The sequence below is a fragment of the Lepeophtheirus salmonis genome, chromosome 1 (assembly GCF_016086655.4).
Source record: "Lepeophtheirus salmonis chromosome 1, UVic_Lsal_1.4, whole genome shotgun sequence".
In the NCBI taxonomy this organism is placed as follows: Eukaryota; Metazoa; Arthropoda; class Copepoda; order Siphonostomatoida; family Caligidae; genus Lepeophtheirus; species Lepeophtheirus salmonis.
The window spans coordinates 11,420,609-11,434,220 of record NC_052131.2 but is presented as its reverse complement, the minus strand read 5'-3'; the positions used below and the strand labels follow the sequence as shown (position 1 = coordinate 11,434,220).

The 13,612-nt window shown below is 31.1% G+C and overlaps 1 protein-coding gene across 1 annotated transcript in view; it reads right to left on the bottom strand.

Annotated features, from left to right (window-relative positions):
- Positions 1 to 13,395, bottom strand: part of LOC121116852 (uncharacterized) — an 88,294-nt gene extending 74,899 nt beyond the window's left edge. The window contains exons 1-2 of the mRNA XM_040711155.2: positions 12,974 to 13,395; positions 12,000 to 12,752 (exon numbers count right to left, since the gene is read on the bottom strand). Of these exons, the coding sequence (XP_040567089.1) occupies positions 12,000 to 12,747 (748 nt within the window). The 5' untranslated portion in view covers positions 12,748 to 12,752; positions 12,974 to 13,395. The remainder of the gene's footprint in view (positions 1 to 11,999; positions 12,753 to 12,973) is intronic.
- Positions 13,396 to 13,612: the final 217 nt, after the last annotated feature.

Sequence of the window (13,612 nt, the reverse complement as noted above, 5' to 3'; positions counted from 1 at the left end):
TAACTCAAAAACTCGAAAATTTTGTCGCGAATCCAACACTCTTATTTAATATAAGCATTTTCGGAATAACTTAGCCTATTTTAAATAAAAAAAATGCATGCAAAACATGTTTCTAACAAGAATACCTATGCTAGCCCCCAAAAAAAATATTTATTACAAAATGAAAAAGTGCACGTTCGTGTCTTGATTATATGTGCATTTACATTTTATTTACAAGCATAGTCTATAAACCAAGATGTAATAATGTACACGCCAATTTATTCCAGAGATACCAATATTTTCGTTCCAGTACTGAAATTGAGCATCGGTATTTCGATACTTATTGGTAAATAATTCAAGCAAAAATGTCATTAGGGCCAATTTTGTCCTATCATGACTTTTTTTCTTTCTTTAAAGACGATTTTAATTCTTCTGGAAAACTGAAGCTATAAAAAAAAGTAACGAATCAAACCTTTCAGATTCAGGATATTTTGTTGGCTAAAAGAAAACTTTTTTCGCATACAAAAAAATCACTCTTGAAATACCACAGATAACGTTACATTATTATTTTTTATCATGAGATAAGCAATCTTTTCTTCACTTCGCAGATTACATCGTTCATCATAGATTAATTCATTACACCTCTGCACCCTAGCAAATTATTTTTTGCACCTTAATTTAGACAAAATTAATCACGTTGTTGTTGTTTCGTCACTTGGTTTATAGTCATCGTTGGGCTTAAAACTGGTCCTATCTCACGTATCATCCCTGTTACCACTCCTTTAAAAAGTCCCAAATTTTAAACCACCCTCTACAGGTCATCATTCACAAAAATATTATTGTAAAACATCTCAGTATACCATTGGAATTATTTTAATGAACCTTCAAGTATCTTTATAACACGTGAATATTTTCCCATTATTCTCAATTTATGCCTAATTAAACTAGAAACTATAATTAGCATAGGGATGAACGCAAACCTCAGCCTATGGTCATTTTGTCTTAATGAAAAATAATTTCTTCTCAATGTTAAAATAAAAATATGCGATGTTGGAACATGTTGAATTTAATATCAATTGCATGGATATTTTAATATGTGTTATACATATAATTATGTGCCACAAAGCGATGATTTCAGCTCTGTAACCCAATTTGTTCAAAAGTGATGATCGTTAACGCGTTTTTGTCCGATTGAGTGACTCTGATCTTTAATCGTAATCTAGGCCCATGAAACATCTTTATTAAACCTAAATAATGATACCTATTTGAGCTCCGTACCTCAATATGCTCCAAAGTGAATGTTGATTATTTATTTTTTAAATTTTGTGGAGACTTGACCTTACCTCACAAAATTTAATGTGTTCTCACAGTAACCATATATAATCTTTGTACCAAATTAGATCAAAATCAATCTGTAGCTTTTGCCGTAATCCTTGTGACCAACAAACAGAGGCAAAAAAACATAAAACTAAACTTCGTTGATGGAGGTAATTAGGCTTATAAAAATTATAAAAAGATTGACTTATGACGACGTCATTTAGCAAATATTATTCTATGGGACTGCATTTACGTCCGAATCAGATACAGCCTTAAACTTAAAGACAAGATTAAGACAGCCTCTTGGCAACGATATATCCACACAATTAATTAATTTTAAATGGATATGTTCCCCGCTATCACTCCAATACCAGTATATCGGACAACACATATACCTACCATTTATTCTAAATTTTGGGGCACCCTTAAAACAAAAGCATAAACAACAATGCTCGCGAGTAATTACATGAATCAAATGTTTATTAAGTCTGTAACTCCATAGTCAATAACAAATTCAAATAATTTGAGAGTAATGCTCATAAATATTGAATAAATAATTATTCAGAACATGTGGGAGGGACCATCATGTATTAACTTTCAGAAATAAAATATCTTATTACATACATATAAATTTATCTAATTGAAGGTCACAAGCAACACACAATTGACGCCCTCTTGGATGTTAGGTATAAAAAAAGATAATTTTGATACCATGGGCAAGATGATGTTTCACTATTTTACATCCTTCAACAGTAACTTTATAATAATACGTACAATATAAGAGTATATGAAAAATCACATTTTCATGACTGGAGTGTAAAAATATACATACAAGATATGAGAAAAAGAAACCGTTATTTTCTCACTCAAAATTTTAAATTTAACACTCATTCGATACTCAAAATTATTTGTTATTATGTTGGAACATATTCCCATAACGTTTACAATTTAGCATTTTGTTAAAAAAATAGCTATTTTATAGTAATAAACAATCTTTCCAAAGTTTTCAAAGAATTTTCCACTGAATTTTTTTTTTTCAATTTTATAATACTTAAAAATCGTGTTTTATATGTTTACAACTTAAAGGGAAAAACTCGTCAAAAGTGACCAAGAAAATTTGCAAAGTATACGGGGCCGATACTCTTTCGGTTCGTGTTGCACAAGAATAGTTTGAGTGATTATTTTTTCGCTCAATTCTGTCCTCTACTTAGAAAAAATCGACCGTTTGAAGCTGGCCATAGAACTGAAATGACTAGCATTGGTGAATAGGAGACAAGAAGACATCATCAAGACAACGTCATCCCACACACATCTTTGATGAAGCACACGAAGCTCCGGGAGCTCTGATAGGAAGTTCTTATGCAACCACCCTACACTCACCTAGCATCAAGTGACTACCACCTATTCTTATTTATTGGCAACGCGCTTGGGGTAAAAATTTGACCTTATAGAGGCCTGTGAAAATGTATTGCTCGATTTTTTTGCCAATAGGGACAAAGGTTTCAACGAATAGGGTAGTATGATGTTGGAATCTCATTGGCAACAAGCTATGGAACAGAACAGGGCATACTTGGTTAAATCGGATGGTTGTAACACTTCTTATAAAGCATTGAAATAAATAGAAAAATACAAAATGACTTTTCCTCAAACCTAATATTTAGAAAAAATTGAAAATCGAATGATAATTGAATTTGAAATTACAAATAACAGTTTTTTTTTTTTCCGATGGGTACATAGAACGCACATGTCTTATCAGCTCTTTCAAATAAATGTAGACATTCATATTCGTAATGGAACTTATAAGTACAAAATTATTTATGAAATAATTTGCAGAATTGAGTATAAATTGCTTCATGTTAACTACTAAGACATCCTCATCACAAAGACAAAAATTCGATTATTATCCATTTTACATTTATACATTACATCATTCTTCTAAATTAGAAATCAAATTTTTGAATATAATATTACGTAGAATTAGTATTTATTTGCCAAGAGACACAAAATATTTCATCGAGTTCAACTAGGAGTGCATCAATTAATTGGCAACTAATCGGCAATAGTTAAAATGTTACCAATTAATCGGTGATCTGAATATGCTGCAAATTAAGTTGTTTTTCCCCTTTTTCTTTGTTTGTTTAGCTACTGCTTACATAAGACTCAATACTCAAGATTTATTTTCTAAATGACTATGACATCTCTATTTAACTGAAGATAGTAGTTTTTTCTACTCTTTTCTTGATGACATTCAAGGCAATGCTTTTCCTACCTCTTGATAAAAATAAGTTCATAGTTTGAATTGTTGGGATTACCATAAAAGTTGAAGGTTCTCTTTTGCTTGCTTCCAACAGTAATTTCTTCAAAAGGTGAACCATTTTGACTGTATGTCTCCATTAATCAACGCTTAATGTAACAATATTTGCATTAATTAAAGTATTCATTAATTTAACTTGTATAAGAATGAAGGATAACATTAATAAAAAACGTAAGCTGAGACTCTTTAAGAGAATAAAGCAACTTGAGGATAAGGAAATATGTGCGGTCTTACAAAAAAATCAAAAAAAGTACCTAAATGTTATGTTAGTTACTTCCTTCAAAATTAATTCAACCATTCAAATTTAATGTCCCATTAACAACTACGGATTAATCGGTAATCCCCCAAATTGTTTATAGGTAGATACTTAAATAAACTTATATAATTAAATTGACTCCCTGTTAATTAGTGTAAGTAAACTATATTAGTTTTGCTAGATGATACTAAAATATCATAAAATTTATGTTTTTATTCATAACTTTTTTTATTAGGGATGTATTAGTAACAAAATTTCGACGTCCCATCACAAATTTGAAAGACGTATTTAAATCATCGTAAAAGATCTCCCATGGAAAAATCTTTACTAAATGACGTAATTATAGGATCAGCTAGTAATTACATTTTAATCGATTATCTTGGAGATATATAGGTTAACATCCAATATTTATAAGAATATTAAATACTTTACGAATCAAGACTTTTGAAAATTATTGGTGAAGATGAACGATACTTAAAATTTTACTAAACGAATTCAAATGATAATCTGAATTATCTTACAATAATATAATGAAAATAATGCCTTGTTGAGAGTACTTTAAAATTTAGAACGTTTTTTCAGGGATCGATAAGAAGGACGGCACAGGACCAATATGAAGTATCATACCGGGTGGTCTATTGAAATCTGAACAGTTACTAATTCAATAATTAATTAGGGTTGAGCGAATGAAATTGATTCATATTCGATATATTAAAAATATGTTACAAAACAAGACAAACCTAAGTTATCTAGCTTACGTACAAGTAGAGAAAAAAACACTTAAACGTAATCGATGAATTTCCATTTGCACACTCGAAGCAGTTGGGCGTCTCCAGTACCACCGGCTACACCGTCAACAAGTCCAAAACATTGCAGAGGCAGAAGATTACTGTCAAAAAGGCCAGATTGGATCCGGAGGAATTAAAGAAAACATCCCAGGAGGGTTCATGCAAAAGATATCGGAGTTTCACACCAGATTGTCCAGAGAGCTATCAAAAAGTGTGTGGAAAGAGCCTTGTGAGGTTGGAGAAGCCATTTTTACAACAGCAATGAAAGAACCCCCATTTCTTCCGTTGTAAGACTCTTTTGAATGAGTTTTTTTAGTTCCTTTGAACTTTTTTTTTGACACTTTTGTTGAGGATAAAGTGTCTGTCATCCAAATACCGATACCTTCAAAGCCACTGTCACCCAGCACTGGAACAGCATGACAGAGGACTACATCTGCAGAGAGTGCCAGGCCTTCCGCCGCCTGTAAGCCATCATTTCCGCTAAGGGCGGGTACATTACTGATTAAGATTATATCTTGTTGAATATTAAAATTTAAAGTGTTCAGATTTTAATAGACCCCTCGGACCAATACAATCCTACCTTTGATTAAGGACTCTAACATAATGAATTGTAGGCACATTTCCGTGATAAACTGAGATCGATTATATCTCATGAGAAAAAAACCTGCATGTTTACTTTTAAAAAAAAACATTCTAATAACACGATAGCTTATTTTGAAATAAGATTTCAAACTTTATTAAATATGTACCTACGTATAATATTAAACTTGTAGGTTATAATTTACAAAGGGAACATACATTGAATATTTTCAGTAGAAACCCCTGACAAATTGATTAATAGTTGCTTTAATTTATAGGCAAGGCATACAGGTAACTGTACCCAGCTTACTCATCACTCCCACAGTAAAATACAGTAGTAATTAAGAAGCAAAAAGTGTTCATAATGAATTCATTAATAAATATTGGTAAAAAAAAACATCAAATTCTTCGTTTCAAATAGTGTTGGGTTCTAGTATTAGTTGACCTCGAGAGAAAAAAAATTGATTTCACTGAAGCCAAAAAATTTCTGAAAATTACTTTAACTAGCACAAAATATTTTTTGGGAAATTTGGCTTCACTTGAACTCAAAATATTCGAGAAATAATTAATCAAAATTCTAGTAGAACTCAAATAAAACAAAACTAAAGGTACTCTTTTGTTATTAAAAGAAGAGTTGATTAATTAAAAAGGAGAAACCAAATATGTGGAAAATGGATATAAATATTTTACAAATAGACTAACACAAAAATTTAAACAGTATTTTGTTAACAGTTGTTAGTTTTTTTGGTTATTTCCCTCTTATTAAAGTTCTGAACCTTGATTGGTTGACTGCAAATCAGCTCTTATTAAACTGTGAACAATTTCCAACAATAATTGAATAATCATTCCATAAATTGTTGGAAGAATTGGCTAAATAACAACTGACTTTGGGGCTTTTTATGTTACTTTTTGATGGAAAGGGTGCGATGTAGAATAAAGATAATGGCATGACTTATATTTTAACTACCTAAAATAACAAGAAAAACTTTTTTGAAGTATTAGATAGATTTAAAAAAAAGTTCAATAGTATATTGTGAAAAATATTTAAAAAATTTAAGAATATTAGTTTAAGTGTAATGATCTTTAGAATACTTTCAATTTTGAGGGAAATAGTTTTATTTTTTTATGTATGTCCCGTACATATATACATTTTTTAAATTCAAAAAAAAAAAAAAATTCAGAATGTGACGTGTAAAATTTGATTTCCAACATCACAAAATTTTTAAGATAATTGTTATTTTTTTTAATATCTATTAATTCATTTCTAAATTTTCAAGCACAATAACAGTTATCAAGTACACTAATGTCTCTTCTAATGTCCAAAACGTGACCATAATTCACAATTATGGCTATTCTATAGATACTATATCATATATTTAAAAAATCATAAATAACGCAACAAGTTATTGTTTCTTGATTTAGCGTGATTCAAATTTTGTTTTTTATTATAAAATTATAAGTTGTTAGAAATTTGATTGGTAGACATTGAACTAACTGTTGTTACGTTTTGAACAAATTAAATACAACTACTAAATGAATAATGGTCTCACACATGAGAAAAATTGGCCGACTACTTCCAATTAACTCATAATATCTGCGCCATTTAGAGGTTTTTAATGTTTTTTTTAGTATATTTATGCCGTATGATGAATAAGTTTGCAAGAAAATATGATGAGATAGAGTTGTGTGTAAGGAAGGAAAGAAAAATAACATTTCTTACTCGTACTTTGGTCAATTACATCGATAAAGTGTATTATTGATTGAGAATAATAGAATGAAACAGAAGAACCAGATAGCAATCGTGGGCGTACTCAAACACCTCAACAAAACTTGCACCCTTAGGACTCATTTTAATGTTCTTTGTCCTAGACATGAACTTAGCTTACCGTGAAGAGATCAAAGAAATTCAATATTTATACAGAAACAATATTTGTGAAATTTGCTACCGTTGGCGGCAATGACTTCCTTCATAGAGGGACGAACATCAAGGCAAAAATGTGAGATATAACTTCAGTACATTTTCTGCCACTCCTTATAAACCGAGGACTTGAGGTCAGTAATGTTGCTGTTGTAGACTCAGCAGGCTTTGGACTTCACTTACAACGAGATGCTATGGTTTAGCAAGTTGAAGTCCGGAATCGAGGGTGGACAGAAGTTAGTTAAAAAGTCGTTAAAATGACCCCTACAACCCTTTATACGGAATTGTTAATACTTTTTGAGTCAATAATGCCTTCTCCCCGAACTTCACCCCCCTCCCTAAATTAAACTGGGTTGACCAAGAAAGAGTATTTGGCAGCTTCCAGGTTAGTTTCACTGGCCTACCACTTCTAGGACGATCTTTCAGGCCGGGCACATCTGCAATGGGCTTGTCAACATAGTAGATGGTGTGGCGGTTGACTTTCAGCTGCTTGACGATGTCTGAAGTGTCATGAATAGCCAGATCAAAGTTGTAATCTCCAACCTTTTTGTTCCCATCTTTGTTCAGAAGTTAAATATATTTTGTTTGTTGGAAAGATAACATCTCTTCATTAATATACAAAACTTTAGGATTGAAACCCTCTATACCTCTCAAAAATAAAGCTTAAAATGTGGCAGAAGACTTATTTGCTAACCTGTATTTGATTGTTTGTTAACTGGACTCTAGATCTCTGCGCCATCTTGTGCCTGTAAATGTTTTGTTACTAAGGTCATGTGCAATTTGGCCAACAACAAAAACAAACAAGAGACTTGGTCAATCAGTTGTAATTAATTCAAATGATGAGTAATCAACGCCAATTGATTATAGGAAAGAACAATTGATGCTTATAGTCACTCTATATCTTCAAATTTAATCACGGGAATACAATGAATCTACAATTTATAACATGAGCAGGTTAAACGATAAAGAAAAATATTTTAGTTGCTGAAAAAATTAGGTAGATTAGAATCTTCCTTCATTTGGGTATTTTATCTATCGAAGTACATTTAACATACAATTCTCTTTTTTTTTTAAACCCCCAATATGAAAAAAAAATGAATTCTATTCATAAAAACAAATATATGATGAATAAATTATAAGAACCATTTTTGAATCATATCAATAGAATAGATTTGAAATACTGATATGATAAAGCATATTCAACCAATCAATAGTATAATTAATGCTTCCGATAATAGCTCAACCTTAGTATATGCTAATTTTAAAAGCAATAAATCATTTACGTACCTACAAAGAAAATGGTAATCTAATGTATAAAAGAATTGCATAGACTTGAATTTTAATAACCTCAAACGCAAATAAAAAATATATATTGTTTTGCATCAGACAAATCTTTAAGGCCTGAGTAAAAATTGATGAATTAAATATTGCTCGAAATGTGCTATTGATGGATTTGAGTTTATATATGTACATCATAGAGGAGTCGAAGTGGTTTTCAATGGCACTTTGGTATAATTAGACTACAGTAATTGTATAATATTATATATCTGCGCCATAAATTCAACTGAGGATTAGAATTATATTATATCATTTAGTCCATGATTTTCATTAAAATACAAAAATTACCTACATGTTAGTTCGTTATAATAACCATCTACACTCCGGTATAAACAGGGGATTAATTACCTGAACTGTTGGAGGTATTTGTTATTACTCACACGACGTTAAATTTATTGTATCACCCAATCTTTTCTTGGAAAAAAATTGGCTATTTTTTTACAATTGTTGGAATGGTCTTCAGTTAACATTGGGAAATTGTTCACCACTTAACAACATCTAATTTAAATTCACCTAATGTATTTTGTTATTAGCTGTTGATTTTTTTTACTTATGTTACCCTTATCAGTGCTTCTAATGTTGATGGGTAGAATTAAAATTAGTTATCTTTAAGCTTTAAGCAATTTCCAACAATTATTGAATCATAATTCAATGGTAGGAAGAATTTACTAGATAATCAGATTTTGGGCCTTTTTTCTGTTCCATTTTGAAAGGAGGGTTACAATGATAGATAAAGAAAGTATCCCTAAGACTGTTCCCTTGCCTTTTTCTGTTAATTATGGTATGCTTAAGGGATAGTACTTTGCTGAAGCAGCCTTTTCTAAGCCATAAACAATTCCTTATAATTATTGAACAATAGCTCCATAGTTAGGAAGAATTAGCTGAATACTAACTGATTTTAGGCAATTTTTATGTTTCTTTTCGGACAAAAGGTTGCATGATACAATTAAGCTAAACACTTGCTATAGTTGCAATATTCAATCATTGTTGAGATTGGTTTAACGGTTTAAAATCCTTCAATCAAGGCCCCCGGTAGGTCATTATAAAAGTTGTATGTGCCTTGGAACCTGGGATATTTTACAAACACCTATGGGCTAAGGTTATAGTGTATCTGATGATTCTCCTCTCAAAATTATTTAACAGGCGGATAATTGTAACAGGGTTTTATGTGTTAAGTCTATAGTAGCCACGGCGTACCTCTCAAACATACAAATTTGCACGGTAATTTGTCTGTCAACTTTGATTATTCTTTTCCCTTAAGAGTATTCTGAACGTTGATTGGTTGACTTTAAATTACCTTCTTGTTAAGTTGTGAACAATTTCCAACAATGATTGAAAAATAATTCTAAGGATGGGAAGCCATTAATTTTGGGCCTCGTTTTCAGTTTATTTTCATAAACTATTTTTGTATGTCAATTTTCAGATATTATACTCATCATCAAGCAAAAAAAAGTATAAAATAATAAAAGAGGAAAGCTATCTTTTTTAACAAAAAAAATATGAAATAAAATTTATAGAAATAATTCAATGGAGCTTTTAAACGACAAATGAGAAAAGCCAAAAGACATTCATGTTAATTGTATTAAACTCATTTATTTGATAAAATATGTACCTAACCATACATTTCCTTATAAGTACGTATATTAATGCACAGTTATAACATACTTAAATATTAATCAAACAAATGAGGGCAAGTAATAGGTCAACTTCGTTATGGTCTCTAACGTGGAATTTAGATACTTGGCATAGCTTGGAAACATGGCTCATTAGTATTTTTAAACGAATTTATCCCAATAATACATACGAGGTGAATGCCGGTTTAGAATTTTCCGATTTATTGAAATTAGAATCCTTGTTCATTTGTAAAAACAATTTTTTTAGATTTTAATAATTGAAAATAAATAAAAATCAAATTTTTAAATTGAGAAATTGTTTTTTATTCAGTCACTCACTAACTATTTTAGCAGATGTTTGACACAAAAAATAATTATTTTCCAAATATAACAGCTCTAAAACCGAGTGGTGTTAGCACTTTTTCAATTGGCAATACGTTTCCAACACTGGAAGCCTATAAATAAGAAATTTGTATTTTCTGTCTGTTACATGATCTATTGCTTATATATTTAGAATTGCATTCATGAAGCTTTTGAACCAAAAAATTGTCAAACTGCTAAAATCGAGTATTCCAAAACTAACATATCAAATATGATACCTTGGTGTCATAAAATTCGAAAAACCAATGTATTGCAACCATTGAAACATTAAGTAAGAAATAAATAAATACTGTTTTCGATCATAATCAATCAATCATTCAATTTGATAAATATGTACGCATTAGTTTAAAATAAAATTAAGGCAATCCGTTTAAAGGTCGATTAGAAACATAGGAGTATCTACATTAAACTCATTTATTTATCCACACTTTTTTTTTGCATCTCGCAAATATGAATTTACTTAAATACATACATTGAAACAATATGGAAAATAAAAAGTAGTAGGCAGGGATATGAGAATCTTTCCACTTCCTCTTCCAGAGTAAGAAAGCATACATTTTGAATCTGTTGTCTATGAACATAATGTGTACTTAAACATGTCCCGTTAAATTATTTTAAATTTAGTAACCCAAATGTATTAAAATAACTGGTAAATCCGTTTTATGCTCTTTATTTGGAAACAATAAAGCTTCGTTTATAAGAGTTTGATCAAAAAAGATTGCCAAGATTATAAATTCGTTGAATATAACATGTAAAACAAGCTGAATTAGGAACTCAGAGAGTCTTAGGAAGTATTGAGCACATAAGGAAGCGAAAAACTAGCTTCACATTAGTATCGGGGGGAACAAGATCAATAATAAATATCCCAAAAACTATATGATGAGACTACATGCTCCTGATCTTAATGTGACCGAGAACCATGACCCTGAGACTCTTGGTCTAAAGTTCAGATCTCCAAATCATCTTCAGATCAAAAGATTGGGAAGGTGTAAAAAACTTCTGATAAAAGTATCTCAAACGCAATGGTTCCACAGTAAACAAAAATTTTGTAACGCACTCTGCGTAACAAGTTCAAAACCGAATACATTATCTTTTTATAGCAATTTTGTAGGAAGATGTAATACTGTGATATCATAAATTAGTACTAATTTGTATGTAAATAATTAACTCTGTGTCTTTTTCTTAATTTTACACTTCTCATTGTTTTGTGTTAAAAAAATGAAAGATATTAATCTCTTAAACTGATATTTATGTGAGACGACAAAATTAATATTATTACATTATTTTATCGTTGATAATAATGATGATATATTATTCTGATATTGATACATTTAATTCTTAATTTATGGATTTTTATTATAAAGCCCTCTACAAGCATTAAACCTTTTCAAAGAGTGATCAAGTGCAATTAATAACATAATGAATCGTAAAGATATTTTGGCAATTAACAAAAACTATGAAAGTAAAAATATACAAAATATTTAAAGAGTGCAAAAAATGGAAATATAGATCTTACCACTCAAATCCAAATGATCAATTGAGGCACATCGTGTCATTAAGTCCTGAATGGACTCATTTGTAATATTTTTACAGTTTTTAAACTCGACTTTTCTTAGTTCTGGACAACGACTCGCAAGAGTCCTTACACCAGTGTCTGAAAGTCTATGGCAGCCAACAATTGACGCAGTTCTGACATATGCATCCAGTTGTTGTCGAAGTAAGGAAATGAGAGCAGCATCAACGTTGACATTACCCTCTGTAAATGAAATTTCTCTCCAGAGTGCAGGCTCCCACACTAAGAAGTAGAACCTCCGATTGATCCTTGATATAGAACAAAGCTCTTGCGTAGTTAAATAGCTTAAAATTTTTATAAGAAGTTCATCGTCTAATTCGTCGAAGAAACTACGTTTTGGAGGTGGAGGCGGAGGGCGAGGTCGAGGTCCAGAAGGCGGAAAAGGACTTAATAAGGAACTGTTTTCATCATTTAAACTCAGAGTGTGGTAACCCATGTCGACAGAGGAACTAAAGGATAACTTAGATGAGGGATAGCGTTTGGGAAGGGCTCCGCTGCTATCGATTGAAGATTCTCGTGAATGATAATAGTCATAACTCGATTGACGCGAGTGATTTGAGTATGAAAAACTAGAGTTGAGGGATGAAGGGTTAGTGCTGTTGTTGCTGATAATGGTGTGTTGAACTATTGAAGAAGGACCCGCTCCAAAACAACGCGGAGAGAGTCGAGAATCCTTAGAGTTTCGTTCCATATTATCTGAAATGTGGCAATATCCTTTTAGATAAATATGTAAAAAGCTATGGCATGACTTATCAAATTATTGTGGTTGACAAGATATGTACATATTATTTAAACATTCGTGCCAATAATAGATAGCTTTTTATGTAAATTGTACATATTTATAGACCGAGAAGGAAGAACACGCGATTGGAATTTTGTTCTAATGAACACACATTTAAATAGAGTTTTAAGTTTACCTTTAAGTTTACATGGAGATGATCCTGGTACTTATCCATGAAACAGAAGAACAAATTATTTGGCTTATATAAAAACAAATACTCTCATTTGCTAATATTATGATTATGCACCAAGAAAACTGTTTAAATCCTCCTATAAATGAGAATCAAATTACGGAGAGATTCGTAGAAGAAACAACACAAAACCAAATCACAGAACCACTCCACACGAACATTCCTTTTTTACCTATTCTGTAATTTTTACTATCTTTACTATGATGTTAGTATTTACCACATATAAAACAAGTTGACCCGTCACGACTACATAGCTATTAATAAGATGGGCTTCTTCTCTCTTAGGAAGGAGGGTCCGCTGATGGATGCGAGCACAAGTGTATCAGATGAAGAGGAAGAGGGAGGAATGGGTATTATTCCTCAACCTGTGTTTTTCTACCTATCTCGCACATACCAAAACACTAGTACTTACTCATTCTGTCTTTTGCTATATGGTATGGATAAGTAACTTTGTTCACTACTATCATGATGATGACGATAATATAATATGTACCTAAGCATTGATAAATAAATACCTAGGGAAGACCAGGAATGGTTCTGAGGAAATACTTACATAATAGGACTTGTCACCCCCAAATTCTTTCA